Below are 27,645 nucleotides of genomic sequence, written 5' to 3'. Positions count from 1 at the left end.
CAAACCAAAGAAACTTCTCATTCACTTCCCATAGTCCGTTAAACAATGGCTATCCTTGAAAATTCTATCCCGCCCCCTTCAACTTCACATCGGCAAGATACAAGGCCGTCAAACATGAGTAATTCTATCTCACCTGAAGATTACCAAGACATCATTGAGCGATACAATGACACGCTCGATACCACCATCCTCGGACACAGCCTACCTCGTCTTCTCCAAAACACCGCTAAAAGACATCATGAAAAGATTGCAATGATATGCGGCGAGGAGAAAGTAACATTCGGAAAACTCACAACACTCGCAACACAACTTGCCCGCATTCTAGTAAACCGAGGCATCAGGCGCGGCGAGGTCGTTGGCATCGCCCTGAACCGTTCCATCGACCTCGTCGTAGCGCTGCTAGCCGTCATGAAGACAGGCGCAGCTTACATGCCCATCGACCCAGACTTCCCTACAGACCGCATCAGACACATGATCGAAGATGCAAGCCCGATACTTGTCATTGTCGGTGCCAGCACACGACTTGCTTCTCAATCCTGGGGGTGCGCAACGCTGGATCTTGACGAGACACGACACGAGATGGCCGAATCGAAGTCTCAGATAGGCAGCATAAACGTGAACCCAAAGGCAGAAGATCTCGCATACGTGATTTACACTTCTGGCTCTACCGGCAAGCCAAAAGGCGTTGAGATCAGCCACGGAGCGCTATCGAACTTTTTGTGCGCAATGCAGCGGGAGCCAGGATGCGCGGAAACAGATCGGTTACTTGCCATCACAACGATATCTTTCGACATTGCAGCATTAGAAGTGTTTCTTCCATTGATATGTGGCGCGACAATGATCATGGCCCAGGCGCACGAGGTCAAGGATCCAGAGGCCACGCTCGGATTGATTCGGCAACACGATGTTACCATGATGCAGGCAACACCTGCGACGTGGCAAATGCTGCTGGATGCTGGCTGGAAGGGAGAGCCGCGTCTCTCCAGGATATTGTGTGGTGGCGAAGCACTGTCTCGTAGGCTGGCCGACCGGCTACTGTCGTGTGCAGAGTCAGTGTGGAACATGTATGGCCCAACTGAGGCAACAGTCTGGGCAAGCATCTGGAAAGTATATCCAGGCAAGGATGTGGTCATTGGAAAGCCCATCACCAATTACCGACTCTATGTGCTTGGTGAAAGCCTTGAGCCTGTACCCCTTGGGTCTGCTGGCGAGCTATACATCGGCGGAGTAAGCTTGGCTAATGGGTACCGCAACATGCCCGAAGTTACCCAATCGCGTTTCGTTCGAAACCCTTTCCACAGCGGTCTTATATACCGTACCGGTGATATAGCCAAGTTCGATGGTCCAGACAGGTTGATCGTATTAGGCCGCGCTGATGGGCAAGTAAAGATACGAGGTCATCGGATTGAACTCGGCGACATCGAGGCAGCAATAACCGACCACAGTGATATCCTAGACGCTGTCGTAATTAGCAGAGACGACAGACTGATAGCGTACTGCATAAATGTGGACGGTGATAGCAGTCACGAAACCGAGGCGAAACCGACACTTGAAAGCTTACTGCGTCCATGGTTAGCGCAGCTTCTACCAGCGTATATGATGCCAGCCTTCTTTGTCAGCCTCAAGACATTTCCTATGACACCAAACAACAAGATTGATCGAAAAGCCCTGCCAGATCCAAAGATTGCAGTGCAGCGCAAGATCAGCAGACCGTTGACCGATATGGAGGGCAAACTTCAGCTGATTTGGTCAAGAGTTCTGGGTCACGACTGCATCGGACCTGAGGATAATTTCTTCGAGATAGGCGGCGACTCTGTACGGTTAGTCCAAATGCAAAAGCATGTGCAGAAACTAGTTAGCTGGAAATTGTCTCCAGCCCGGCTTTTCCAACATTACACTATTAAGACATTAGCGACATACCTAGAAGGGGAGGGCGAAACCATACCGGACCCTGCCACTTCACAGGATCACCGCCTAAGGCCAGATAACGAGGACATTGCTATTGTATCGATGGCGTGCAGGTTGCCAGGTCAAGTCTCGTCCCCGGAAGAGTACTGGGATATCTTGGAGCGTGGTAACGATGTGATAACCGACGTGCCAAAAGACCGCTGGGATGCTGAGGCCCTCCATGATCCTAACCCAGGCACTCCAGGTAGATCGTACTGCCGAAGAGGTGGATTTCTTGATTCTGTCGATAATTTCGATGCATCGTTCTTCGGCATCTCGCCCAAAGAGGCACGGGCTATGGATCCTGCGCAACGTATCATGCTGGAGACGTGCTGGGAAGGCTTTGAGCGGGCTGGCTATACAGATAGGCAGCTGCGAGGTAGCCGCACAGGTGTTTATATGGGTGTGTGCAGCATCCCAGCGCACTCGACGGCGCCGTGTTTGCAGGAGCTTGGTGGGTATGATGCAACAGGCTCAGCAGGAGCCACTATGTCTGGTCGCCTGTCATACGTCCTTGGCCTCGAAGGACCAGCCCTCACGGTCGACACAGCGTGCTCTTCGTCTCTTGTCACGACACATCTGGCGTGTAATGCACTTCGCCAAAGGGAGTGCGATATGGCCGTGTCTGGTGGAATCACACTTTTGCTCACTCCTGGAATGCACGTCGAGTTTAGCCAGCTCAAAGGCATGTCTCCTGATGGGCGATGCCGAGCATTTGCAGAGGATACACAGGGGACGGGCTGGGCTGAAGGGTGCACAATGGTGCTGTTGAAGCGCTTGAGCGATGCTGTTCGAGATGGTGACAAGATCCACGCGCTTCTTCGAGGCACCGCTGTGAATCATGGAGGAAGAAGCGCCCCAGGTTTGACAGTGCCGAGTGGAATCGCACAACAGCGACTTGTGCACACAGCATTAGCTTCAGCAAATCTGACACCTAGCGATATTGATTACGTCGAAGCTCACGGCACCGGAACTAAGTTGGGAGATCCCATTGAGGGAACAGCCCTGGCCGAAGTGTTTGGCGGAAGTCGATCAACTGAATCCGAGCCACTGTGGATAGGTTCAGCAAAGTCGAATATTGGGCATACACAAGCGGCAGCTGGCTTGGCAGGACTGCTCAAAGTCATTCTAGCGATGAAATACGACAAAATCCCCCGGACTCTATATGCTGAAAAGCCGACATCAGCAGTGGACTGGCAGGGTGCTCACATGGCACTTGTACAAGAACCTCAGCCATGGCTACCACAAGCAGATCGGCCTCGAAGAGCAGGTATCAGTGCGTTTGGCATTGGCGGCACCAATGCCCATGTTATCATAGAAGAAGCTCCACCCAAAGATGAGGTTTCGAATCCGTTGCTGGCTTCACTGCCAGCTGGATTCTCATTCCTGCTTTCGGGCCACACTGATGCCGCTCTTCGCCAACAGGCTGAGAAGTTGCGACGATACATCGAGAGTGCAAAAGAAAGCAATCGAGATCATCTAAAGGATGTGGCTTTCTCATTAGCGACTACCAGAAACCATTACCGACGGCGAAGAGTAGTCATTGCCGAAGATAAGGCAGAGCTCATATATAAACTAGGTTCCATGGCGAGGACAAGTGAATATACGGCCAATCCATGTATAGCTGTTCTTTTCACTGGCCAGGGAAGCCAAGTTGCTGGTATGGGAAAAGATCTTTACGACATCTACCCCGTGTTCCGCAACGCTATAGACAAGATAGCGGATCATTTTACCGAACTAAAAATGCCGTTGAGGGAGGTAATGCACGCCACTCCGGATAGCGAGGCTGCTGCACTTTTGCAACGAACAGACTTTGCGCAACCAGCGCTCTTCACGTTGGAAGTGGCTCTTTGGCATCTTTGGAAAAGTTGGGGTGTAGGACCGAATTACATCCTCGGTCATAGTGTAGGAGAGCTGTCAGCGGCGCATGTCAGTGGGATCTTGGACCTCTCAGACGCCTGTCGTTTGGTCGCCGCACGTGGTCGGTTGATGCAAGCTGTTCCAATCCGTGGCAGTATGGTTGCATTAGAGGCTAGTGCAGAAGAGGTTTCAAGAGCGATAGATACCATTGGGGTTGTCTACAAGGTCGATATTGCAGGCCACAACACGCCAACGCAAACTGTGGTATCTGGCGATTGTGACGCTGTTGACAAGTTGGTGACACACTTTACTGGTATGGGACGCAAGAAGAACGTACTTGATGTATCGCACGCCTTCCACTCGCACCACATGGACTGCATGCTTGCAGCATTTCAAGCTGTGGCTGAGAGTGTACAATTCCACCCACCAAAATTGCGGATAGTGAGCAGCCTGACCGGCAAGCTCGTTCAGGCGGATGAGCTCCAACAACCAGACTATTGGGTTTCACAGGCACGCGGCGCCGTGCGTTTTGCGGATGGCATCCAGACACTTGATCAGCAGGGTGTTAACATATTTCTTGAGATGGGGCCGCAAGCTGTTTTGACCGGACTGGGAGCGGCGTGCCTTGGAGCCGATCAATCAGTTGCCTGGTTGCCATCACTAACCACCCGGAAGCCTGGCACGTGGACGATTCAAAGTAGCCTTGCAGAGATGCACGAGCGCATGGTACCTATAAGCTGGCATACATACTTTGAGCCTCTGGGTTACTGTGAGTGGGTGGAGCTGCCGACATATGCATTCCAGCGAGAACACTTTCCTCATACTCGTGGCGATTTCAATACTAGTAGTGTACAACAAAACGGCCAGAGCCAGCACCAGACTCTCAGTGCTGTGGATCGACTTGCATTTGAAGTATCATGGCAGCAGGCTGATACTTCGAATCTGACCAAAGGCGGCTCATGGGGCTTGCTGTGTGCGAATTCGGATAAGAAGCAAGGATGGGTAAGACGAGTGGAAGCGGGCCTGGTGTCTGCTGGTCTGAACCTCCACCGGATTGAGCGGCTGCAGGATGGCCGAGGGCTTGACGGGGTGCTGTGTCTGTGGAACGCAGAAACGGACTCTGATGATGTCGCAGGCCAGGCACGAGAACTGACCTTTAAGGGGCTGGCACAATTGCAGGATGCCGTGAGCACACAGTTCATACCACAGCTGGTATGGGTGACGCGCCAAGCGGTCGGTGTTAGCGTGAATGCACGTGACGAACACCATGAAGGGGCGGGATTGGCCGCCGGGCCGTTATGGGGCCTAATGCGTACGGCCCGCAGCGAACATCCCGACTTGCCTCTGCGCCTCATCGACGTTGACTACCACTACGAAGACAACAATGACAACGATGGCATCGACGTTGATGCTCTCGCGGCGGCGCTGGCGCTCAGAATGGAGCCTGAATGCGCAGTGCGCCACGGACAGGTCCTAGTGCCTCGTTTACAACCTATCTCTCTACCACAAGAACTGCCACCCCCTGTTCAGCAGCAACAACCTATGGTCCGTCCAGATGGAGCCGTTATCATCACAGGCGGGTTAGGTGATCTCGGTGCAAGAGTTGCGCGATGGCTGGCGAGCACACATGGCGTACGTAGTCTGGTGTTGACCTCGCGCCGTGGAATGGCAGCGCCGGGTGCGCAGGCGCTCGTGAATGATCTTGCTGCGCTAGGTGCAGAAGCTACCGTCGTTGCTTGTGACATGGCGGATTGCCAGAGCGTCCAGCAACTCATGGCCATGTTTGACAATGGCAAGGCACCTCTACGCGGCGTGGTGCACGCCGCCGGCGCCCAAGACAATGGTGTCCTCCGGGCCTTGACGCCGGAGCGATGCGCCACCGTCTTTGCTCCCAAGGTAGACGGAGCCTGGCACCTACACCAACTAACCCAGCATCTCAACCTTGACTTCTTTATCATGTTTTCGTCCATATCGGGCGTCTTGAGTATGTCTGGGCTTGCCAACTACGCTGCAGCAAACACCTTCTTGGATGCCTTGGCATATTTGCGTCGTGCCCAAGGTCTACCCGCCACGTCTGTAGCTTATGGCCCCTGGGAGGGTGATGGCATGGCAGCCAACATCATCGGTCCCACTCGAGCACGTCTCGCTCAATCTGGCCTTGACTTGCTTGCCCCGGAAGACGGTTTGGCGTTACTTGAACACGCTGTGCGCAGTCATCGAACTCTGACTGTCGCCGCTGCCTTGGACCAGCCTCGTTTGAAGAACTACCACCAGGAACGAGGCGAAAACCCTCCGTTCCTGCATTCTCTCCTCAGCGGTGGCAACACAGTTGTGCAACAACTGCTTCCAGGGTACCATCTGCGTAAGGAGTTACTCCATGCAGACCTCGAGCAACGCCCTCATCTCATGTTGAGCATGCTTCAAAACACTGTGGCCAAAGCACTGGGCTTCACAAAACCTAGTGACGTCCATGTCGATAAGCCTCTTCAGGATATTGGCATCGACTCGTTGACTGCGGTTTTGATACGCAATCAACTCGCTAACTTGACAGGCATGCCATTGACCGCCAACATCACATTCCAGCATCCCAACCTCAAAGCCCTCGCTCACACCTTGCTGTCCGACCTGAACTTGGATGACAGCGAATCTGGTTCCTCGCTTGGGAGTAGCACCGCCACTACCACGCTCATGTCTGACATGGTCCCGATTCTTGACCTCGAAGCAATCAAGAGAGGTTGTGTCGATCCCAGCTTCACTTTTAAGAATACATTCAAGGCCCCTACAACCCCTTCGAATGTGTTCATCACGGGTGCCACGGGTTTTGTTGGTGCTCACATTACTCATGACCTGTTGGAGCTTGGCACTGCCGTCTACTGCTTAGTACGTGCCGAGACCGACGACGAAGCTATGGAACGTTTGACGGCGACTCTGGCCAGCTACAGCCTTTGGAACTCGGAATATGCACCACTTCTCCACCCTGTTGTAGGAGATATGTCCCAACCTCTTTTTGGCTTGCCCGAACACAGCTTTGATTTCCTTGCAGATCACGTAGATGCCATATGTCACTCAGGCGCACTCGTAGACTGGATGCGCCCGCTCCAAGACTATGTCGGACCCAATATAGTGAGCGCGCATGAAGTGCTGCGCCTGGCCTCGCAGGGCAAGGCTAAAGCAGTCCATCTTATTTCCACAATGTCCACAATACCCAAGTACATGGGCTACGACGTGAAAGAAGGAGATCAGGAATATGGATATGCTACGTCAAAATACGCGGCTGAGCGCATGATGGCTGCGGCACATTGGCGTGGTGCCAAAGTATCCGTCTACCGCCTGCCTTTTGTCACCGCATCATCTACCACTGGTCGCTTCCGCCTCGACCGCGGTGACTTTCTACATCATTTCATCGCCGGTTGTGTGGAAATGGGTCTCTTCCCATCCATCGACGCCAACCTTGCCGCCGTGTTACCTGTTGACTATCTGTCCAAGACCATAGTTACCATGATGACCAAGGACCTGCATCTCATCGGCCAAAACTACGACTTTGCCAATGCGCATGCACCCACCTTTAGCCACTTCTTCCAGCTCATGAGTGACGCAAGTACTGGCCAGCAAATCGTGCCATTTCTCGTTTGGAGAGAAAAAGCTCTCGACTATGCAATGGCCCACAGGTCGAGTCTGATTGCCCGCATCACAGCGCTGATCGACGCTGTTGTTGACGACAAAGGCGCGACTGCTATGGTTACTGGACCGCCCTTGAAGGATAATGTTCTAGGTTCTTCCCAATTCCCGGCGCCTTTGGTAGATGTTGATTTTGCAGAAAAGTATGTTCATTGTATCAGTACTTGTGCTGGTTAGGATGGGTGCTCGAAAATATATAGATTGACCTCAACTATGCAATAAAGCTGAAGATAAAGCTCGAGGAGCAGATCCGATGTTCCAGTAAAGCTCAGCGAAATCGTGAACATAGCCACAATATTTGTGGCGGTTTGGGTGGATCTAGCTCATATTGGATTGATTGCGACACGGAGACAACAAGCCCATGAGTAGGTAGATGTGGAATGATTCTGGACCAGCTGGATCTTACCGGACTTGCCTGTGGCCCTCAAGAAGCGGGATGAGCGATATGGTGTTACTGTAAGATGGTGGATAAAGTTTTCGCAAAATGCACTGGTAAACATCTTATGTCGCAATTTCGACATCTGAGACGTACACCAGAGTACCACCAACGAGCGGTTAGTGGTCTTCACTCCAAAGTCAAACAGTGGAATGATCTCAGCATACTATCATGCTATATTCTTTTTTCCTCCAAGTCGTCCTTCAGCCGTAAGGCTGAGTACTCCTGAGTACTCAGCCTCGCTTGGCTACACCAATCAGAGGTTGAGATTAGCGCCACAACTGCCACATCTTTGGTCTGTCCGCTAAACGAGACCCGTTTTTCTTGAAAGCTGTACATTTAGGGCTCAGGTGCTCTGGAAGTTTGGTTTCTGATGGCGCATGGTACGCTGCGCGAAGCGCATTGTAAGATAGAAATCCCCCCTCATCGCACCCCAGCGACTTCTACCTCTAATCTTCACCTTGAAGCAAATTGCCTTACTCACAATGTCATATCACGGGTCTTGGATCTTTTCTGTTGCTATATTGGCGGATGTACACCTGCGAAGTGTCCGTGCTGACTGCTACTCTGGAGATCGTATGTATAGACATAACCCAAACAGGCTACAAGCAACTCGAGCTAAACATTAATTAGGCGTTTTGGCAAGCGAATCTCCATCATATCATAACCTCGAACCCTTCTCCTGCGGTGAAGGTACAAACAACTGCTGTGTTTCCGGTGAAAGATGTGGCAGCAACCTACTTTGTCATAACCCTATCTCCGATGTCTACAGCACTGGTTATTGCTTTGACCCTGACTGGACTAACTGTTCCCCCATTGTGTCAGGTAATGTCCACTACCCACCACTTCACAACGCATCCACTAAATCAGGCCCCTAGGGACTTCGAACGGGTGGATAGAGATGAAATATTGCGGGGACAATATATATTGCGACGGTTCGTTGAGTACCTGCTGCGATACTGGCTCAACATACTTCGTCGATCCCATGACAGGAGAGGTTAAGGATGCCAGCGAGGCCGACTCAGTTGCTTCCGCAATCTGGTGGGATTTGACGAATACGAGTTCACCTGCTACGTCTTCTACTATGTATCCGGAGTCCACAAGCTCTATCACCACTTCTTCTGCGTCTGAGACTAGTACCACATCTACGAGCTCGGACTCAACGCCACCATCATTATCTCTGATCCCGCATCCAGCACCACCTCCATCTACTCGCCTGTCTCCTGGCGCCACCGCAGGAATCGGCGTGGGATGCGGAGTCGCAGTCATTTCAGTAGGTATCCTTGCGTGGCTGCTTATCCGTCGGCGAAAGAAGTCCAAGTCGCAGAACGTGGTAGGGTATAGTGCCTATGTGCCACCCGAGCACCAGGTGAGCCCGGTGACAGTTGAAAAGTATCCCCAGATGAGTTATGTGCAGCCATATAGGGAACATGAGGTAACGCACGAGTTGGATGAGGGGCAACCGAGGGCAGAATTGCATACGACTGTCATGAAAGATAAGGGTAGCAAGCAGTAAGGGGCCTTCCATTAGTTTCTTATCATATCATATTCTACCTCTATCAGGTAGAAGTACTACTTCCGCTCATTCAGATATATCATGCGATCTTGATTCTTGGAATATACACCGTAGTCACATCAAATTCTCTGCGCACAACTGGTACCCTTTTTTCGTTCCGTAAGACTACTGCCTCTCAACAAAAATCTCTCTGAAAACCTACTGCTCGGTAGGTTAGGTGAAGTACTTGAGAGAGTGATAAGTGCAAAGGAAGGCAGAACAATCTCAATGCTGGGATTGTGCAACAGCGTGACTAAAAACTCAATCCGCCAAAACAAAACACTTCTTTGGATTATTTCATATCGAAGATGAAGATAGATTCAGTTCAGCTCCGGTAAGCAGCAGTTATCTCTTGAGTGATACCTCACTGAGAGTGGTAACTGATCAGGCTTTGTTGATGGCCGAGATTGACGGCCAACTTCCCTTCGGAACGTCCCGATATTTCCGATCGCTTCCGATAAACCACCCTAATCTGGATGCGGTATAGCATGGCACTGTGATACTGTTGTCCCCGCATCAAAACCAAACATATTGAAGCAACTACATCTCTCATCACTCGATTTTTCACAGATACACAATGAACGAATCCGTCAAAGAATTACACGACGATCTTGCCAGGAAATACCGACAGCATGGCAAGCGGGTCGAAGAAATGTGGCGTTCGCTCAGTCAGGAACAACGCAAAAAGATCATGGAGGCTGGCTCTCATGATGGTGCTGTCCTGAAGCATACTGAAGACACCGGCCTAGAGAATGTCTACAAGTTCATTCCCGAATGGAATCTACGTGACGTTACTTCACCATCATCAAACTTCTTCCTCGACATGCTCAAGCACCGGGCAACTTCACCGCTGCAAACACAATACACGACTGGCTTCAATGGGCGACCAGGAGATCATGCGCACATACTTGATATGATGCAGAGAAAGAATCTGAGACTAAATGACGTCTCCCAATATAAGGATTGTTATACACTTTTCTTGACGGAAGACGGGTACGGCGAATCAGTCAAGATTCTTGCTGAGAAGCAAGAAGTTCTTGCGAACATGAAACCAGCCATGCAGGCCGGGTTTATCGTACCCCAGGCCACCGGAGAGCTCATTCTGATGCGACAAATAAACCTGCTGCAGCTTCTCAACATTGCAATCGAAGACATCCTTGATACTGCGTCCACCACTCGAGCTCGGACGGAGCAGCCAAAGGTCAAAGAGGATACAACTGCAGCCCTGGCAAAGTTGTCAATACACTCACCTCCGAAAAAGGTAGAGCTCGTGGATCTCGTAGACATGGCGAAAGACCGCCTGTCGTCTTGCGAGGATCTGGTTGCTCTTATTTCGACTGAGCCCACAGTTCTAACTCATGAAGTCAACTTTTCTTTCTTCAGCCGACCGGAGCTGGTCGCCGATGAGAAAGGACGCATGCTACCTGTGCATACTGACAAATACATTAGCGGTGCTGTGCTGGAGGCGGTCCATGGCGCAGTGAAGATTGCTGCTACATGGTATTACATTGGCCGTCTCGTGGGTCTGCTGAAGGAGTCAACAGACAAGCAGTTCAAAGCGGTTGTTCTCAAAGAGCTCTCAAACACCTGCCACTTGGAGTATCTGCGCGCTCAGACTAGTTTCAAGCGCAGCCTAGCTGTTGGTATGGGCGGCAGTAAATGGTTCAAGCGCACGTCGACAAATGACATCGCGCGCCTCTCATTGAAACGAAATCCCGAGTCTTTGACGGCAGAGAACCCCCAACTACATTACATGCTTCGACTTTGTCAGGATGAGACCAACTGGTCAAATGCTACACAATGGCTTCAAAAGCTAGCGGACCTCCACCGAGCCCATCCACTGGAGCAAGACAACCTTTCAGAACGAGAGTATGACTCTCTGGGCGACCTTGCGATGATAATTACCTTCATCCAGTCTCTTTCCTCAGTCGCGCAGTTGCCTACGCCTAATCACAAGAAGAAACAACCATTTGTATCTGGCTACAGAGCTTTAGACAAAGAGTTCAGAGAGATGAAAAATGGTCTGGACCTCAGTGACTTCGCCATTCCAATCGACAACTTGCTCGAACCAGGCATGGCTGAAGGCACTCTTGGAAGACTCGATGAGTACATCGTAGAGAAGACCGGCACGAAGCTTGGTTTTCTCTATGAAGATCTAGTTGAAAGCTGTGTGTCCAACATCCATGAGCAGCACGAAGCACAGAAGGCTAAGTCTAAAGTTCCAACTCAAGACACGATGCTAGCAGCTCCCGAGAGCTCAGAATCGCCTGTCCAGCAGCGCAAACAGAAGGAAAAGACGCGACCAAGTCAAGCTTCAATATACGAGATCACACCACAAAGCGCCAAAGACGACCCGCCCGTTCAATCAATAGAAACTTTCAAGGTCAAACCCTCCACTGCTGACGTCTTTTTATCGTTATTCTCGAGATCGTCTACAGCTCGTAGCCCAGTTCGATGGGAACCCTTTGTAGCTGCCATGAATGACTTGGGCTTCTCATGTGAACCCAAGCTTGGCTCGATATACACGTTTGTCCCTTCGGATAAGACAGTAGTGCGCAGGGGTATAACATTGCATCGGCCGCACCAGGGAATCATTGAAGGACGGCTTCTTTTGGTCTTCTCTGGACGACTGAGAAGAGTATATGGCTGGAATAGCTCAACATTTGAGGCAGCGTAGGTTTTGATAGAGTAGAGCAGAGAATGAAGTATATTTTCCTCAAGGAGGTAGCTGGACGCAGAAGCAGATAATGACGCCAAGGACCGGAAACCTCACGAGGAACAGGAGGGTTCTGGTCACACCCTTGGGAAAGAATAACAAACAATCGATGCAAATAAGGGCGGGAGTTCCGCCAGGTCCGGGAGGCGGAAGAAAATCCTGTCTTACGTACGACTTGTATGTCGTCTGTAGAGCCGCGGAGCCAACGTATACGCACCACTGTTCAAATACCTAACACCACCACTTTACCTAGATACAAGCTTCCGAAATAAGCCCAAAATCATGAGCTTGCTCACACCTTGTGGGAATAGCGTAAATCTAAACAATTACATTTTCGCGCACAATCTAGCTACTAGAGGGTGCCGCTCCGAAGTTCCGGACCCGCCAATATCCAATCCTGGAACTTTCGTCTTCTGGAGCATCCCATTCCGCCTCCACTGTCAAACGTGCCTTGTCCGCTTCCCCACAAATTCTGAATTTTGTGCGGATACTTGCCTCCCAGCCAATCTCTCAAAGCCCTCAAACAAACAATCGCCAGTAGCCCGCGCTACAACGATCCATGCACTCCGCAATTTGATCGAAACTCCGTGGAGACCGCATTGGTGTTATTGATGCGAATCGATCGGTCTCGTCGTCAGTGGTGGTGGATCCACGGCCCGGCAGTTTAGCCAAGCGTGAAACCTTGATGCTTTGTCGCACCTTTAAGTCAAGGCTACCGAGTCAGTCATTAAGGACAGCAATTGATCAATAATGTCAATTAACTTGGTATCTTTGTCGAATATTCTCATCGCATAATCAATCCCAAGTATATACACATAATCATTTTCGAGACCAAAATATATACATCATTGCTCGCAACATTGCGTTTACCAGTGATACGACTCTGCGCGCGTGATTACCATTGTCAAGAACAACCCCGGATTTTAGCCAAGTTCCTTAAGCTTTTCCCAATAAGGCGCTGCTAGTGGCAGTTTCAACGTGTCAGCCGCGTCATCTCTGCTCTGACCCCTGTCCATGTTTTGGAAGATTCCTACTAGATTGCGGCTAACGCACGTTTGAAGTTAATATAATCAATTTACCGACTCCAAGCTTCTCGAAGCCTGACCAAGCTTTCCCAAGCGAAGTCTTCGCAGACCCGCCTTTTCATATCTTTGCATAACATATCACCTAGTCGTCGTCTCCACCAGGTTCAGGACCAATGAAACAAGACAGAAGTCTGGCCCGGTAGTGCCTGACAATCTTTTGGTATCCACATTCGACCTGTCAATTGCCAAACGGGGCTAGAAATCAATCTGCCGATGTTTTGCTTAGACGGATCAGACGATAGTGCACTTAACAATGTGATGCAATGTTCCACGCGACACATGACAGAAACGACCTCATCGTTGCATATGTGTATATAAAGCTCGCAACTCTCCTGAATCACCAAGGCATCCTCACGCTTCCACTCGTTTCATACTCCTCACAGCCGACCGGATATTTTCAGCCACACAATCATGAAGGCTACATTGATCACCGCCCTCGCCGGAACAGCCCTCGTGGCTGCTGCCCCTGCTAATGTTACACCGCGAGCTTCGAAAGTCAAGTACGCAGGTGTAAACATGGCTGGATTCGATTTCGGCTGCACCACCGACGGCAGCTGTGCTCTAACAGGAACTAACAAGCCATACAACTTCATTAGCGGTGGTACCGGCATTGCTCAGATGAACCACTTTGTCAAGGACGACACACTCAACGCCTTCCGCCTACCCGTTGGATGGCAGTACTTGCTGAACAACCAGCTTGGAGGCAAGCTGGATTCAAACAACGCCGGCCAATACGATACTCTTGTTCAGGGTTGTTTGAACTCTGGTGCTCAGTTGTGTATCCTTGATCTCCACAACTACGCAAGATGGAACGGCCAGATCATTGGCCAGGGCGGCCCAGACGACGCAAAGTTGGCAGACGTATGGACGCAACTTGCCAAGAAGTACGGCAGCCACTCTCAGATTGCTTTCGGTGTCATGAACGAGCCCCATGTAAGTCGCAGCACATCTCCTGCAATATCCCTCAAGTTGACAATAGTTCCCAGGACATCCCCGACATTGAGCGCTGGGCCACCACTGTCCAAGCCGCTGTAACGGCAATCCGTCAAGCAGGCGCCAAGAACAACCTCATCTTGCTCCCCGGCCAGGGCTACACCAGTGCAGAGACATTCGTCTCTTCCGGCTCCGCCGCCGCACTCAACAAAGTCAAGAACCCCGATGGTTCAAAGACCAACCTCATCATGGATGTCCACAAATACCTTGATAGCGACAACTCCGGCACCCACACCGAATGCGTCAAGGACAGCGTCGACACTGCCTTCAAGCCTCTCGCTGATTGGCTCAGGCAAAACAAGCGCCAGGCTTTCTTGTCTGAGACTGGCGGCGGCAACACTGCTTCTTGCCAGAAGTTCCTGTGCTCAGAGCTCAAGTTCTTGAAGTAAGCCTTCCTCAACCCTGGGATCGAAAACAATCCTTTGCTAACTTTTCCATAGCTCCAACTCCGACGTCTACCTCGGATACACTGCCTGGGCTGCCGGCGGCTTCGATGGCACTTACGAGCTCACTGAGACACCCACCCAAAGCGGCGGTCAATGGAAGGACACTTCCATTGTGTCCTCTTGCGTTGTCGGTGCCTGGAAAGGCCAGTAAACGGCTTGATTCCCGACATTCAGGATGACAGTTGGACCACGGCCTACAAATCCCTTCTTTGTATATAAATTTCAATCTTTGCAAGGCGGGATGCATATCATGATAATTGCATCAAAGAATATCAGGCAGCAAGATTTGTATATAGTTTCGGTTTCGAGGTTTCTCATGCAAGAATACAACGAGATATCATTACATATGTGCATTTTCGATACTGAAATACCGCGACATGAAGTGAGAATGCGATCCGTCTCCTCCGAGCTACCCCATTTGCCCTCAATGCTGTAACACTCTTCTAAACCCAGTATCCAATTGTAACCATGCTCTCAAAATTACTCAGAGATTGAAGTATCAAAGCACCGTCTAGTCTCGCGAGAAGGGTTGACCCTCTGGCCCCATAGGGCTAGGGCTAGGGCTGGATTGAGGTCAACCCTAATCCTACAGCATGTTCCCGGATTAGCTATATGCGCTGCATCTTTTGATGGGCGCGGACTTATGGTTCACCTAGGAGAAGCGACTAGGTAACTAGCAACGCAGTAGAGCTGCGAGACGGGGCGAAGCGGGATGTTTTGCATGACATTGTCATTGGGGCTTCTACGTTGTGAGTGCAGCGGTAGTAGAGTCCTGGATACCCCCTTCGACATGTTTCCCTCTTTTGGCTCTGTTGCGCTGGACTGCGAGGTATGGGTGTCTATTAACACGATTGCAAAGTGAGTTGGTAGGATAAAGAGAGGCGCCAGGAAGTCACTTCTCTTTTATTACACGCTGAGGATTGATTGTCGGTTCCCAGTCGTTGATCTGCGTTTACATGGCTTTTTTTTGCTTGCCGGTTCCAATTTTCTGGACGTCGGTTATAGATGACGCCAAATGTGCATCCAGGATTGCGTCTTTACATCGACACGACTCTGAGTAAGTCCTTCAGCCAGCTATCCGCATCGTGTCACGCAATATAACGCACTACTGAAAATACCCTCAATCATGTTGGCATTGCCCTGCATGGTGGTGTTGAGAATGATATCGTACGATTCGTGGTCGCAAATGTCAGCAAACACGGTCAAACATGGCTGCTTGACTGTGGTAACGGCTTTGGTGATTAACGACGCTGCAACTGCACCCTTTAGGCGATCATAAACTATTTCGCGTCAGACGCCTTGATTATCTGTTCTCAACTCGATTCACTAACGTATAAACGCATAGATAGTCACTAAGTATTCAGTCACCGGAGGATCCTGCATGATGGAATATCTTTCTACCGGAACACTGGATAGAGAGTTGGGCCATGGCTTCAAGCCTTATCTCTTCTTCGGTTTCCTCTTCTTCGGCTTTCTCCTGCTTCTGATCGCCGGTTATACTGTCAAAGCATTAATTTAATACAATTGGGTAGCGTTGTTCCTCTCGATCTTGAGGTCCGAGTTTTGTCGCACTAACCGCTCAAAAGGAGCATGCGTGGTCGTCCTCGCTGTGATCGCCGCATCGAAAACTCGAGGATGTGAAATAAAACTTGATTGAAATGACTTCCGATAAGTTTGAACATGCTTAGTATTCCGCGATGGTACTATACTCGGTAGTGTCGATAGTAGCTAGGGCCCAGTGTTCTGCATTCTGATTGAAATGGACACTCTCATTCAAATTGTTCCTGCTTGTAGTTCATTGAAATTTTGCTGACTTCTACGTTTCAAAAGAGGTGGCAGTAGTCCTTTTTTATCGGTTCGAGTTGCAGCAGATGCAATGAAGGTAGACGCGAGAGAAGTGATCGGAAGTCATGGTGTCGCCCAAGCCCATTGCTACAAATGAGATATTTGAGCCAATGATACGTTTATTTCCACATCACCAAAGGTGTAAGAGAAGATCTCATGCTTTCATAATTGGCAAGTACGTTGTTAGAGTAGTATAAGTATCAATCCATGTCCATCTCTCATAGCATCTCTATCATAGAAGGCGGTCTGAAAATTTCGTTCACCAGTTGCTTACTGGCTTCAGATTAACTTTGAACCCATTGTATATCCGAGCAATTATTGCCCATTCTGTTTCTACCTCTTTCTCGTCTGCTACTTTAGTAATTTCAAATGTGCCTACAAGGCCAGCCAACATTATCTTAAACTCTGCTAACGCGAAGCCTATACGTGCATCTCGTCAGTCTGACGTCGATCATAATTGAAAACAGGAATGAAAATCTTACTCTTTCCAATGCAACCCCTGGTGCCGGATGAGAAGGTTTGGAAGGCTAGAGCATCAGCGCCTCCATTTGGAGCTTCGTTGCCATGAAGCCATCTTTCCGGGTCGAACTCCCTTGCACGCTTTCCCCAAAGCTTCTTCGACTTGTTAATTGCCCAATTAGGGATCAGAAAGCTTGTGCCTTTCCTGATGGGAATACCGCAGAGTACCGTGTCTCTTACAGCTGTTCGCCTAGAGAACGGCGAAGGCCCATAGACCCTTAGGCACTCTTTGCTAACAGCGTCAAGGTACGGCATGCTCTTACCAAGCGTATACGCCGAGATTTCTTGTTCCGAGTTTAGAGGAGGCAGCTGTTTGTGAATTTCATCTCGTAGGCGTTGCTGGACATGAAGGTTCTCTGGCCTTGTCAGAGTGTAAAGCGCCCATTGCATTGCCGTTGCTGTCGTTTCATGCCCTGCCACCAGAAAAGTCCGCGCTTGGTTGACGAGCTCATTCGTTGTTAAATTACCATACTGAGACGCCACCGAAAGAATGTCTTTGTGAAGAGCCTTCTCATCGTCATGTTCCTGAGTTTTTCGGGTCACTACTTCTTTAATGTATCTCTTCACATACGCAGAGCCTGCTCGAATCTCGCGCGCCTTCTTCAGCGGCAGGAGCTTGACTGTCCAAGTTGTAAAAAAGATCGAGAGCAAGAATATAATGTTCGAGGTGCTGTCAGGCTCGAAGATGACTTGGTAAGCACGGCTCAATTCATTGGCCGGGTTTGCTAGGGAGTTGAAATCGATGCCGAGCGCCGCAATACCGATGATATCTAAAGCGGCTCTGTTGACCCATGCAGTTATGTCGACGGCAATTGGTTGCTGGCCTTGCAATGTATTGATCTCCTCTTTGATGTAAGACACCATCTCGCGTGTCTTGGAATAGAAGACAGAGTACAGTTTTTGAACATGTTTCGCAGAAAATGCTGGATTTAATGCTTTGCGTTGTTGCTGCGAACAACGTCAGTCTTGTCTTTACACCAATGCACTACGCAGTTGAATCTCTAGGTCAACGATAGGGAAATGGCTAACCTTGTGCTCTTCGCCATCTACAGTAAGCAAGCCATCGCCGAGCAGGACCTTCATGAAATTCTGTACATTGGCCATTTTGCGAAAGTCATATGCGTTGGTCTGCAAGATTTCTTTGATGAACTCCGGGCTCGTGATCACCAGCACTTCTCTATTGAGAAGGTCGAGAGCGCGGAAAATGCCTTGGTTAGGCGTGTTGTCAAGATATTCGAGGACCCTGCTACCGTTCTGGAGCGGCTGCATCATGATGCCTATCCATGATTTGCGTTGCTGTTCTATCATCAGCTCAATAGCACTCATTCATATTCCGAAAAACACGAATTTTCTTAGTTATTCTTATTTTTTCCTTTTTAGCATAGACACGTACCTTGGCTTGTGGAAGACCGAGGTAAGGGCTAAAGTACAATGGATACAGGTAAATAGCCCATAGCAGTCGTCCAAAAAACAAGCAGCCAACTGTAACGAGAACAGATGAAAAAATCTCTTGCGTTACGTTTTTCCATAGCATCTCAATGAATTCGACGGCTGATCCTATCATTGTGTAATGTTCAAAGCCACTCTCTTCTAGTACACTCTTTTAATTTTGTCGAAGTAGTAGACAGCGAAAGACGGTATATTGGTATGTCATGAATAGAGTGCATACTAAATCTGCAAACTCTAACTAGAATATTCTGTTTTACCGTTATTTTCTATTCGCATGTCAAGACTATATAACATGGTATTACTGTTAATCTATGACTTGATAGGTTTTTTAGTGACCTAGACCTATACTGTTTTCCTGTCATGATACTTGCTGTAGAATAGAACAGACGGTAGTATAAGGCCGAAGTTAGCCCAGATACCAGTGTCTGCAACTCGTCCGCCAAGGTCGTTACGTGGCTATCCGGGCGCCGATTACTTGGCATGAGGGGAAAACGGTGATACCTTCGACTCGACTTTCTTGAGTAGTTTCTTGTTATGCTTTAGAGTGCGTATGGGACTGTATATCGCCGTAACCACACCGAATTAATACCGTATATTAAGCCGGTTACAAGGATTCATTTACAGAATTAAATATGTGGAGAAAGGGTAAGCGCATTATCGGGTGGATACCCTAGTTTTTAGGCGACCGACCGACCCCGCGTCTGTTGTCCCATCGCCCAGTGACCATGATTCTGCTGCACGGCCCGTTCAGGCAGTTAGTATTTCTGCTTGCCAGCGAGCAAGGCAGCAAAAGACCCCCGTGGCCCGAGGCGTTCTGGACATGCTTATTCAGCTTACGGATAAAGCAGGGAGGCTGTTCACCGAAAACTGGGATACGTATCACTTGCATCTCTGGCCCCCACGTCCTCTGCTTTAAATTTGTAATTAACAACCGTTTTCAAACTTTACTTAAAAGTTTCATACTCAGACTAATACCTACCTACATCCATATTCTTCATTAAAATGTCTTCTTCGGTCGAAGTTCGCGCCAATCCTGCACTTATCCAAAAGGGAGACGCATCCCGTGCACCGCTCTTTCTTTTACATGACTCTGGTGGAACAGTTTCCTATTGTTACAGGCTCAGAAACATCGGCCGTACTATCTACGCGATTCACAACCCATCGTTTTATTCGCAAACAAAATGGAGGGGGGGAATTCTGGGCTTGGTGGAAGAATACATCAACCTCATTAAATCTGTGGTTCCATCAGGAGAGATCTTAGTTGGAGGTATGCATTCCCACAACCTCTATCAGTGTTGCATCAGCTCATGAATCAAGGTTGGTCACTCGGTGGCCAGTTGGGTATCGATATTGGACGTGTATTAGCTCGTAACCGACGCTCGAAATTGAGTGTGAAGGGCATTGTATTAATAGATACAATGTACCCGTACTGGGGTCCTCCAGAAACCGTTCACGCGGACGTCTCGATCGACCTCGTGCTCAAGAACATCCCATCTGATCTGAAGGAGAGTATGCTCCGCTGCATGGACTGGTCTAAGGAAGACTGCGATGAATGGGTTCTCAGGAACTGGAAAGGCGACATTGACCAACTCGGCGATGTCGAGAGTGAAGAGCCGGCTCCTGCAGTCCTGATCCACGCGAGCAAGTTGATCGTCGAAGAAACCTCAGAGGGTGTGAGGTGTATGGTGGATCAGTACAAGGATCAAAAGAATGGATGGAACTTCTTCCCTCATCAATTTATTGCCGCTATATGGGAAACTCCGGTAAATCACTTCGGATTATTTGAGGAAACATCTGTATGTTTGAATGCATCGCAATTGAGGATTTCGGCTAAACAATTCAGGTCCAAGAGACTACCGACATGATAAAGCGGGCATGCGATCTTCTTGCCGAGGATTAAGATGGGTGTTTTTTACAAAGCCGTTGGTAAGGCTCATACGTACAAGAAGGTTATCGCTTCTTGAATTAGTGGACTCCACAAGGACAGTAGATACTGTCGTGTAGCATCACGTGACTAGCTCATAGTACATATTGCGATTTTCTTTCGTACGTAGATAGACACCTTCTCTAATCAATCCTTTACAGCGATAGGCTCTCAGCTTATTCCTATCTACTCGATTGCGGGTCGCCCCTCTGATCTTTTGAGCTCGATCACGTATCGTGCCACAATACAAAGCTCACTAAAATGCCACACGAATCTTCCCTGGTCCAGACAAATAGTCGGAATCCCATATACCCATCACGGCATCCCAATACTTCTTTCGATCTTGGAACATGTGGTAGACATGAGCCGTACTCGTATATCTCACTTTCCAAACCTTCTGACACATATTGCGTGCTTCGTCAGCGTGCTGTTCTATGTGCTTCCAAGGAACTAACTCATCTGCCAAACTGTACAAATAAAGTCGGGCAGCAGAATCAGGAAATAGTTCTTTCGTGTTCATTCCTTTGTAAGCCCATCCGACAATGTTCCTCCAACTGGTCAATTTCTCTGTAATTAACCCGATACCAAAAACAATGCGGTAGAACACATTTCCGATGGTCCATAGGACCGGATTCTGTGGAAGCGAAGTGGAAAAAGCAGCAACTGTAGAGCTGTACGACGTGATGCCTGGGCAGCTGTCAAAAACGATCTTAGATACCGGTAGGGGGCAGGATGTGTGGTCCCTGTACGCAGATGCAAGTTGGTAGACGGTGCAAGTACCGCCGCTCGAGAAAATATGGAGTAAAATATTTCCATCAGCCTTTGTGTTTTGGAAAACGCTCAGCGCAGGCTCGAGTTCGCGCACGCGTTGAGCGGTCGGTTGGAAAAGGAAATGCTTTGTAGTTGTCGCGATGACCAGTAAGCCCGAGGTTGGGAAGATGGATTTGTAGCCAGAAAGATAAGCTTGAACCTGCGCCGGGGAGGCATTGAGCCATGTGGCAATGACAATGAGATGAGGATCCTTTGAAATTGCTCTCCAAGTTGGTTTGGCGTCTTTTGGCGGTTCTCGGTAGAAAACACTAGGCGAGAGCTGTACAAAATCAAGCCCGTACGGACGGGAGGTATGCTGCATCGTAAAACTCGTTTCTATGATTGTTTCAAAGGTCAATAGCGTACCAACTCCGGCAAAGCATGGGGTTGTGCTGTAGGTTTAAGTATCCGCGCACACAGACCTCTGCCACGTTATTAATTCCGTTGGTCTCCGTACGAATAATACGGCTGAATTGAGTTAATTTCAAACATGACTATGTGGTCCGTGCGCTATAGCCCCCGATCAGAGAAGCTAGTCAACAGAATAAATCCTATTTTTTGCTCCGTCTGGTGGCGTAAGGTGCATACGGCTACCCAAGTACTCCAAGATGCGTAGTTATTTAGAGGGGAAACTTAGCCGACATTCCGTCCTATTGATCCTGTCGGTATCTGCTCTGCCAAGTTCTTAGACCCCTGCAAATAATAGTCACGTAGCACATGTGCCGAGGTTTGAATGGACAAACCAGGCTTACGTGAGCTTCACCTCTCGTGCGAGGAAGATACTGGACTATGATGTACATGAAGTCATCAATCAGCAAGCTTGTGGAATTCGCGATGAGAGAAGAACTATCGGAGAGCTATCCGAGTGTACAATACAGAATGTAGTTCGTGCATTTGCACTCATTCAAGACTTTGTCCGCCTTTTTGCATCCGCAAAGATTGGATAGGCCAGCTTAGTATTCAACTCAATCTTAACCTTGCCTTCCTGAGGCATAGATTTAGGCGTAAGTGTGATGGTCTCAAACTCTTGACATAGTCGAGTGAAGAAATACTCCATCTGAAAGTTTGCAAATTGTTGCCCAGGACAGATCCTGGGACCGTGGTTGAAAGGAATGTACTCCCACTGGCTACTGGGCTTCCATGAATCTATTCCAAATTAGCAAAGAAGTTTTCTAATCATGTCGGATTAGGAGCAAGATAAGGATCAACATACCCCATCTCTCAGGTATCCATAGGCTAACATCCTTTACTCCGAGATCAGTACGATGCTGCAATGACAAGAGGCCATATACTAGGAACATGTTAGAAACAGCTTGCTGGGCCACGAATGTACTAACCAATCTGTGTTCCCTCCAAGATAGCTACCGGTGATTTACCATCGGGGCCTCCACCCCGTGGCAAGGTCATGTCTTCGACGGGCACACGAGCATTTATTCCCACTGACGAATTAGCATCTTCATAACATCTGGAGTTTTCAACGTACAAGGATGGTGAACGCGTAGTGTTTCCTTGATCACATTCCGTATATACTTCAATTTATGTAGGTCGGTTAAGGTTGGCAGCCGATCTCCAACACTGCAGAATGTTAACAAATCTGGGGCATAATGAATTTGAAGTATCTTGGTTTCTTACTGTTCCTTGACTTCGGCCTTCATTTTCGCAAATACGTGTGGATGTCGTGCAATTTCGTAGTAAGCCCATGCAAGTGTTGTAGTCGAAGGATCTTTGCCAGCAAGTAGCGTCGATATAACTGCATTTTTGATATTACCGCGACCTTTACCCTTCCGAATGAGATCGTCAATCAGACAGGGTTGGTCACCGCTATATTTTCTAGCGCTGGCTTTGTCGACGAATTGGTCCAGGTATCGATCAATCTCACGTGTGGCTCGCGGAGCAAGCCAGTCATCTCGAAGATAGACACCAACAGGACTAGATAGTAGTTCAGCATGGAAAGTACACCACCTAGAGATATTGTACGAACCCCATGATCTGCCTAAAGCTATTGATTCCAAGTAGGACATCCATCGCGTCGCGAAAAGGCTGCTGATTGGAAGTTAACGAATCGGTCGACTGGCCGCAGAATACATGCGTCACGACGTCCAACTGCCATCGATCGATAGCGTCGAATGCGTCAGTTCCAGGGGTCGCAAGAAGATCGATTACATGCTTCAGATGTTTCTCAGTGATATCGAAGTCGGTATCGCGAATTCGACTCATCTGCAACTGTCAGAATTGATCTAGAGAAGAATTGCGCGACTCACGTGGGTTTTAAGGAAACTGATCTCTTGCTTCCACTCTTCACCGTCCACTTAAAAGCAATTAGCATTTACGTCTATATATTTTTGCCGTGTCATACTTGAGAATACTGCATCGCCGAGTATGTGTTTAAAGATTTCATGCTGAGCTTTCGACTTTGCAAACCGAGTAAACTAACGATCTGTAAGCTGCTGAACTACGATTTTGCTTGCGAGTGCGCACCTCAGTATCTTGGATGTACTTGATGTTCTCAGGATCATCGGTCAGGTACATGCTGTTCCCAAACATCCGCACATCAACTGTATGATTGTGGGTATCCAAAACATCTTTCGTCCAATGCCAAAACTCATGTTTCCTCAGAGCACGCAAGATTTCAATGGCAATGCCTAGACCTACTACAAGTTAGTCATCTCTTGAATCGTACGAGTTAGAATACTGACCAAATGTATTAGTGGACACACGCTCAGGTGGTCCTGCACCTAGAAGAGCATATCTTCGCCTTGTGTCTGCATTCAATCGATAAGATCTGAGAGCAACCAGAGCGGCAAGAATGATTGCTCCTAGGAGTAATGGAGACGAGAATATCGCCATTTGCTGCTAAGTATGAATATGACAAGGATGTTGTATAGATAGCATGTATGAAGTGCTAGCTCAAGGAAGAAGACGCTGATACAAGATACTCATATATATATATTGTATTGCACACCACGTAAGCTGCACCTGTTCTAAGCCTAGTAATACTATCTATTTATAGAAGCATCGCCACTTTACAGCAGAATTGAAAGTTTTATTATTTTATTCATTAAAACATGTTCTTATAATGCTAATCTTTGATAGAAAATGCTTTCTTTGTTCTAAAATACTTCTTATACGTTGAAGACTAGTTCATATTCAGATCTATAATCTAAAAAATATCTAGTGAATCTAGACTTATAAAACTCCTACTATCGACATAATAATATGAAATGTAATGGATTAGCTAGGTAGCGTGATATTGACTTATGGAATAGTATAGACTTGGGTAACGTTAGTACCGGTTTGCTAGCGTAGTTTCAGCTAAGCCTGCCAATGTCGACCCTTGCTCACTAGGTAACCAAATAGCTTCATGGTACGTAGCCTTGTACTAGCGAGTCGTGATCCTATAGCCCAAGACACCCCGCAGTCTTGGTGTTTGATTTGACGTATCTTCCGGCTTGGACTTGATAGCTGACTCCAAGTACCGACTTCGGTGTTATAGAGATACGAACGGTTACGCTAGTAAGCCAAGAAGATAGTGTAAATATCCACGCGTTCATGCTACCCCGCTAGCCAGGCGCACCCCGCAACCTAGATCCACTATCTCCCTTACACAACTCGGCCCGTTTTTACTAGCTGCCTTTTGCAGTAAATGCGAGGTGTTTGACGATACCGAGGTACTAGAGAATACGAGATATCCAAGAATCCTTGGATACCTCGTATCGCGTAGCTGAGTACCCGAAACTCGGAATTTCGGTTACCGAAGAGTTCCGCCCCCTTACGTATCGAGGTTCTGACGAGGCCGCTCGGCCATTAATTTACGTTTCGCTAATCGCTATCTCTCTGAGTTAGAACAGGCGGCGCATTCGGCCTTAATCAATACTTGGCGCATCAATCCTTCGTTGGATTGCCCTGTTGCAACAATCCTTCTCGGAAACGCTAGGCCACAGCCTATGTTGTTAGCTGCGGCCTATCTTATCAATTGCTGCTATTTTCTGACCAATCCCGCTCCCTTAATAGAATACAGTAAATAACCGGGACTTACATTGACATAGGTGGATGATTCCAAAAACTGTGTATTGATCTCCGTTCATGTTGCGCATTTTAAGTCATTGAAGTTGTTCCGTTACATCAACCAGTATCTATACTATCCTGGAATATTGTTGCCCTAATGGAAAAGCCATCCTCTACCCTGCCTTTTCGGCAGGTTGTCATCGTTGGGTGTGGATTTGGCGGTCTGGTAATGGCCTGCCAGCTGAAGCGCAGACTCCAGTTTAACGACTTCGTCATGTATGAAAGGAACGCTGGCTTAGGGGGGACATGGCATCATAATCGATGTGAGTTCTTGTAACAAATTCATTTTGAAGTCCAATTGTGCTGACATAGAAAGACCCTGGAGCGTCGGCAGACGTATTTGGGGCGGCATATCAAATCTCATTCGCGCCAGAGCCAAAATTCACACGTGCATTTCCCGTTTGGAATGAGCTGCACGGCTATATGGAGAAGGTCGCTGATCGATACAATCTTGTTCCCCATATGAAGTTTGGCATTAGCTGGGAAGGAAGTGTGTGGATACCAGAAACAAGATGCTGGCGAGTTGTCTTGCGTGATTGCGCCACGGGCGATACCTTCACTCAAATGTGCAAAGTACTCGTCAGCGCGACGGGCCATCTAGTCGATCCTAAGCAGCTTGAAGTGCAAGGAAAAGACATCTTCAAAGGAAAAATTGTACACTCAAGTCTATGGACTAGCGACATCGACGTTAAGGACAAGAGCGTGGTGGTTTTAGGAAACGGGAGTAAATCTGAATATCTATCCAAGTTAAAGAAAATTGCTGATGGGTGATAGGCACTGCTGTCCAATTGGTTCCTAGTATTCTGGAAGATGTAAAAGAGTGTACACAGATACAACGAGTAAGTAACTAACAATTGATATAGGTAGATCTGCTGACTGTATGAAAGGCGCCACAATGGATATTACATCGACCGAACCCAGCATTACCAGCGGCAATGTTGACTCTGCTGACCTACGTGCCTCTCCTATTCACAGTACTTCGTACTACACTCTTTGCGATCACAGAGGCCTTCTTTCATGTTGTAGGGAATAAAATCCCGCAAATTAGCAAGAACCATTTAAGAAAGTTTGAAGTACCGGAAGAGTACTATGACCTCCTCACACCTTCGGTTCGTTTGTCTCAATGTCTATATTCTCTTCTTACTAACCTTCACAGTACCGACCTGGATGCAAGCGACTTGTTTTCGCTTCAGACTACCTGGGATGTCTCAAAAACCCCAAATTACACTTGATCCAAGATGAGATTGCATCTCTTCGTGAGAAATCAGTCGTTACAAGGTCGGGAAAGGAGTATCCTTGCGATATGCTACTTCTTGCCCATGGCTTTGAGTCGGAAACTTTTAAACTTCCACTCACGGGACGCAACGGTGTTACACCCCAGAGGCACTGGGCCGTTGCTGGTGGCCCTAGCTGTTACAAAGGCATTGCGATGCACGACTTTCCAAACTTCTTCACTATTCGGGGTCCAAACATGGCATCTGGGTAATGATGACATGATAGCTTTTTTTTTGAAACATCAACTAACTGACTCATATAGTCACAACTCAGTGATTTGGTACATCGAAGCTACCGTCGAGTTGATTTTGAATGTCGCAACGCCTCTTATTCAGGGAAAGGTGAATCAAGTCGAGGTGACGGCTGAAGCGGAGAGTGAATATGTAAACAAGGTGCAAGCGGCCTGTCGTAGAGGTGTTTGGGGCTCGGCTTGCAATACTTACTACGTAACCAAGAACGGATGGAACCATACGATGTACCCGTGGAGTAAGTACTACATTCAATTTGTGTGATTTTTGCTGACGTTTTGCATTAGATAGTTACAGCTTATGGTGGTTTAGATTCGTGAACAAGAAAGATTGGACGGTGGTTGTTTGAGGAGCTGGGGAGTTGCTCCTACGCGTAGGCATGGGAACATCCTTTTTGTACACCCACATAATTAACCATAGATCCTTTCCTGAGATTTTTGGCAAAGCACAGCAATGCCTTATATAGAATAAGTAACGTTTGCTATGACTACGACGCTGAATGATGGTGATGACGATGAGAGATAGTGCGTGAACGTGATGACAGTACCTCTTCATCAAGGGCTGCTTTTAGCTTTTTTGATCACTCGTTTTACATGATTTCGTTAAAACAGCGATATAAAGCGCTTAGATATCGCCCATATTTGTGAATTATGATGATATCAACGGAGAAAAATGAGAGCTAATCCTTCTTCAGCAACCACTCATAACCTATGTGTTGATTTGGAGTCACCATCAGTTCCGATATGACTACATGTTTTACGCACATGATTAATGCTGCTCTAACCGAGGGGGCG

General features: G+C 48.4%; 10 protein-coding genes across 10 annotated transcripts; 7 read left to right on the top strand and 3 right to left on the bottom strand.

The window, feature by feature from the left end:
- Positions 1-45: 45 nt before the first annotated feature.
- COCVIDRAFT_107135 (hypothetical protein) lies at positions 46-7,662 on the top strand (the record flags this gene model as incomplete). Its single annotated transcript, XM_014698158.1, has 1 exon — positions 46-7,662. One exon carries the CDS (start codon positions 46-48, stop codon positions 7,660-7,662), a length of 7,617 nt encoding a protein of 2,538 aa, XP_014553644.1.
- A 744-nt stretch (positions 7,663-8,406) lies between these two features.
- COCVIDRAFT_107123 (hypothetical protein) lies at positions 8,407-9,437 on the top strand (the record flags this gene model as incomplete). The annotated part of the gene is made up of 3 exons (XM_014698157.1): positions 8,407-8,497; positions 8,555-8,647; positions 8,800-9,437. The coding sequence occupies 3 exons, from the start codon at positions 8,407-8,409 to the stop codon at positions 9,435-9,437; spliced, it is 822 nt and encodes a 273-aa protein (XP_014553643.1).
- Positions 9,438-10,053: 616 nt separating this feature from the next.
- On the top strand, positions 10,054-12,153 carry COCVIDRAFT_107162 (hypothetical protein; the record flags this gene model as incomplete). Its single annotated transcript, XM_014698156.1, has 1 exon — positions 10,054-12,153. The coding sequence occupies one exon, from the start codon at positions 10,054-10,056 to the stop codon at positions 12,151-12,153; it is 2,100 nt and encodes a 699-aa protein (XP_014553642.1).
- Positions 12,154-12,474: 321 nt separating this feature from the next.
- Positions 12,475-12,804, top strand: COCVIDRAFT_107169 (hypothetical protein; the record flags this gene model as incomplete). The annotated part of the gene is made up of 1 exon (XM_014698155.1): positions 12,475-12,804. One exon carries the CDS (start codon positions 12,475-12,477, stop codon positions 12,802-12,804), a length of 330 nt encoding a protein of 109 aa, XP_014553641.1.
- An 884-nt stretch (positions 12,805-13,688) lies between these two features.
- Positions 13,689-14,867, top strand: COCVIDRAFT_40394 (glycoside hydrolase family 5 protein; the record flags this gene model as incomplete). Its single annotated transcript, XM_014698154.1, has 3 exons — positions 13,689-14,210; positions 14,264-14,655; positions 14,711-14,867. 3 exons carry the CDS (start codon positions 13,689-13,691, stop codon positions 14,865-14,867), a joined length of 1,071 nt encoding a protein of 356 aa, XP_014553640.1.
- Positions 14,868-16,820: 1,953 nt separating this feature from the next.
- COCVIDRAFT_18538 (hypothetical protein) lies at positions 16,821-18,644 on the bottom strand (the record flags this gene model as incomplete). The annotated part of the gene is made up of 4 exons (XM_014698113.1): positions 16,821-16,981; positions 17,044-18,028; positions 18,110-18,376; positions 18,474-18,644. The coding sequence occupies 4 exons, from the start codon at positions 18,642-18,644 to the stop codon at positions 16,821-16,823; spliced, it is 1,584 nt and encodes a 527-aa protein (XP_014553599.1).
- An 887-nt stretch (positions 18,645-19,531) lies between these two features.
- COCVIDRAFT_40392 (hypothetical protein) lies at positions 19,532-20,429 on the top strand (the record flags this gene model as incomplete). Its single annotated transcript, XM_014698153.1, has 3 exons — positions 19,532-19,796; positions 19,847-20,325; positions 20,373-20,429. 3 exons carry the CDS (start codon positions 19,532-19,534, stop codon positions 20,427-20,429), a joined length of 801 nt encoding a protein of 266 aa, XP_014553639.1.
- A 280-nt stretch (positions 20,430-20,709) lies between these two features.
- Positions 20,710-21,585, bottom strand: COCVIDRAFT_40391 (hypothetical protein; the record flags this gene model as incomplete). The annotated part of the gene is made up of 1 exon (XM_014698152.1): positions 20,710-21,585. One exon carries the CDS (start codon positions 21,583-21,585, stop codon positions 20,710-20,712), a length of 876 nt encoding a protein of 291 aa, XP_014553638.1.
- Positions 21,586-22,167: 582 nt separating this feature from the next.
- COCVIDRAFT_29209 (hypothetical protein) lies at positions 22,168-24,110 on the bottom strand (the record flags this gene model as incomplete). Its single annotated transcript, XM_014698151.1, has 10 exons — positions 22,168-22,409; positions 22,477-22,554; positions 22,601-22,702; positions 22,747-22,838; positions 22,896-23,192; positions 23,245-23,480; positions 23,525-23,571; positions 23,620-23,692; positions 23,742-23,911; positions 23,960-24,110. The coding sequence occupies 10 exons, from the start codon at positions 24,108-24,110 to the stop codon at positions 22,168-22,170; spliced, it is 1,488 nt and encodes a 495-aa protein (XP_014553637.1).
- A 1,315-nt stretch (positions 24,111-25,425) lies between these two features.
- On the top strand, positions 25,426-27,200 carry COCVIDRAFT_107170 (hypothetical protein; the record flags this gene model as incomplete). Its single annotated transcript, XM_014698150.1, has 7 exons — positions 25,426-25,591; positions 25,645-26,052; positions 26,103-26,167; positions 26,216-26,437; positions 26,485-26,810; positions 26,866-27,089; positions 27,139-27,200. The coding sequence occupies 7 exons, from the start codon at positions 25,426-25,428 to the stop codon at positions 27,198-27,200; spliced, it is 1,473 nt and encodes a 490-aa protein (XP_014553636.1).
- Positions 27,201-27,645: the final 445 nt, after the last annotated feature.

Source organism: Bipolaris victoriae (genome assembly GCF_000527765.1).
Source record: "Bipolaris victoriae FI3 unplaced genomic scaffold scaffold_83, whole genome shotgun sequence".
NCBI classification, from domain to species: Eukaryota; Fungi; Ascomycota; class Dothideomycetes; order Pleosporales; family Pleosporaceae; genus Bipolaris; species Bipolaris victoriae.
This window is presented reverse-complemented; position numbering and strand designations above follow the sequence as displayed.